General features: G+C 36.9%; 1 protein-coding gene and 1 long non-coding RNA gene across 2 annotated transcripts in view; both read right to left on the reverse strand.

Moving 5' to 3' along the window:
• The window catches only part of LOC105314703 (location of vulva defective 1-like), an 8,267-nt gene extending 7,471 nt beyond the window's left edge, over nucleotides 1-796 (reverse strand). Inside the window, exon 1 of the mRNA XM_020003481.1 lies at nucleotides 431-796. Coding sequence (XP_019859040.1) covers nucleotides 431-761 — 331 coding nt within the window. The 5' untranslated portion in view covers nucleotides 762-796. The remainder of the gene's footprint in view (nucleotides 1-430) is intronic.
• Nucleotides 797-1,134: 338 nt separating this feature from the next.
• Nucleotides 1,135-1,483, reverse strand: LOC109587246 (uncharacterized). The gene is made up of 2 exons (XR_002187490.1): nucleotides 1,420-1,483; nucleotides 1,135-1,355 (listed from the first exon to the last, which is right to left on the reverse strand). It is a non-coding gene; the product is annotated as an uncharacterized LOC109587246 (long non-coding RNA).
• Between the last annotated feature and the right edge of the window lie 288 nt (nucleotides 1,484-1,771).

Here is a 1,771-nt window from a genome sequence, read left to right on the forward strand (position 1 = left end):
TAATCGACTTGAACCTGGTGAAGGAATATAAACACCAAATATGTCTCCTTCCTGGAACTGCAGTGGAGTCTGAGGAATAAACTCATAGAGATTGGTACCAATCATTGTAACATCATTGAGTGTGACTGAACTAAATGAAACTCTATTGTAACTACTTGAACTTTGTGGGCGCCATATCTGGAATTCTGCTAATGCATTTTGATTATTGGTTTGATTCTCAGCTCCAAAGATCCATTTAGTAACTGATCCATTACACAAGAAGAACATATCAAGATATAAATACTGTCTTTGATTTTGAAACATTTGTGATTGATGTATTCTAAGAGCATTTTCCCAAATGAATGAAGCATTGATTGAATTGGTACTATTAACACAGTATCCATCTAATGATAGTAAAATAATTCAATGATACAGTGAGTGTGTGTCTTACCTGTTACTGGATATACTAATATCAATTGATTTGTGGTGGTTGGAAGGTTGTTCAATTTAAAACTATTTTCACCAAATGTTTGCTGACTGCTACTGAAGCTGACCCCTGGAACATTATCAATGTAGTACAATCTAACAGTACTGAGTCCTTGTTCTGGTTGTGATACAGCTAACAGGTCTCCACTCATTACTGGTATAGGAGGATTGAGTGGATATTCAAACATTCCGCTAGTACTGACATTAGAAGTAGAATAAAAGATAGTTCTCTCAGTCATTAGGTTATAATTATTAGAGGCACCAACACGTCTAAAGACCTGGACGCTGGGAAACATAGTATAGACCTCTTTGGGTGAGAATGAATTACGTCAAGGAATGATATACGGCAAGGGGCGTGACTGAGCCTGGCTGACTCTGAAATAATTTTCGTGGACGGCAACTTTCTATGGAGTATGAATAGGCTAATGCAGAAAGCAAGCTCTATTAAAGAATATGCTTCATATTGCACCAAATCTCTTTTAGGATATGCTTAGCAGCGACCATTCTTTCCTCCAATCAGCTTTTGTAGCTTGAAAAAGCTCCATGCCAACGAAAAGAATCAGTTTTGCCCTTTCTTCATTCATCCTCCATTGAATCTTGCCGTCCAAAATGGCGGCCAATTATCACCGTAGATGGATACCGTAATAAACAGTAATGATATTCATAGGCCACCGTCAATCTCACCTGAAGAGGTTTATAGCCAGGTCTCACATCAATACCCAATATAAGACTGGTTATATTAGTGGATGAACAATTGAACCGATACTCTTGAAGGACTCTTAGTGTACCACTTAAATAGCTTCCAACTGCACTAGTTCTTATATTTTGTGCTCTGTATGCTACTAATGATTGGTCCATTAGTCTGGTACATTCCTTCCCTTGCCCAATACCTAATAAAAAATGGAGATCGAAGGAAACGAATAGGTCAGTTAGCACTGGCGATTATAACCTTACAGCAAAGCCACAGAAGACATATGATTGACAAAGAACCTCGGAAAGAATCGAGCAACTCCATGTAATTTTCGATCTGAACTGTAATTACTGTTGCTATTTAGAGTTTAGACCTAAACCACTTCCTGTATCCTTTTTTATGCAAACATTTTAAAATTAAACCACTCATATAAAATGACTGCATTATAGATCTACATTAAATTGCACGCATGCATGCATTTTTATAAATATATAGACATTAGTTTATAGTATAAGCATTTTGTAAGTCAGTGTATAAATCATAAGCACTCTCCAGTGATCCTCCTAATACTGTGCCTTCTCTCTCAACAGCTTCATTCAATTGTCTCATATCAGA

The sequence above is a fragment of the Amphimedon queenslandica genome, unplaced genomic scaffold (genome assembly GCF_000090795.2).
Source record: "Amphimedon queenslandica unplaced genomic scaffold, v1.1 AMPQUscaffold_12641, whole genome shotgun sequence".
In the NCBI taxonomy this organism is placed as follows: Eukaryota; Metazoa; Porifera; class Demospongiae; order Haplosclerida; family Niphatidae; genus Amphimedon; species Amphimedon queenslandica.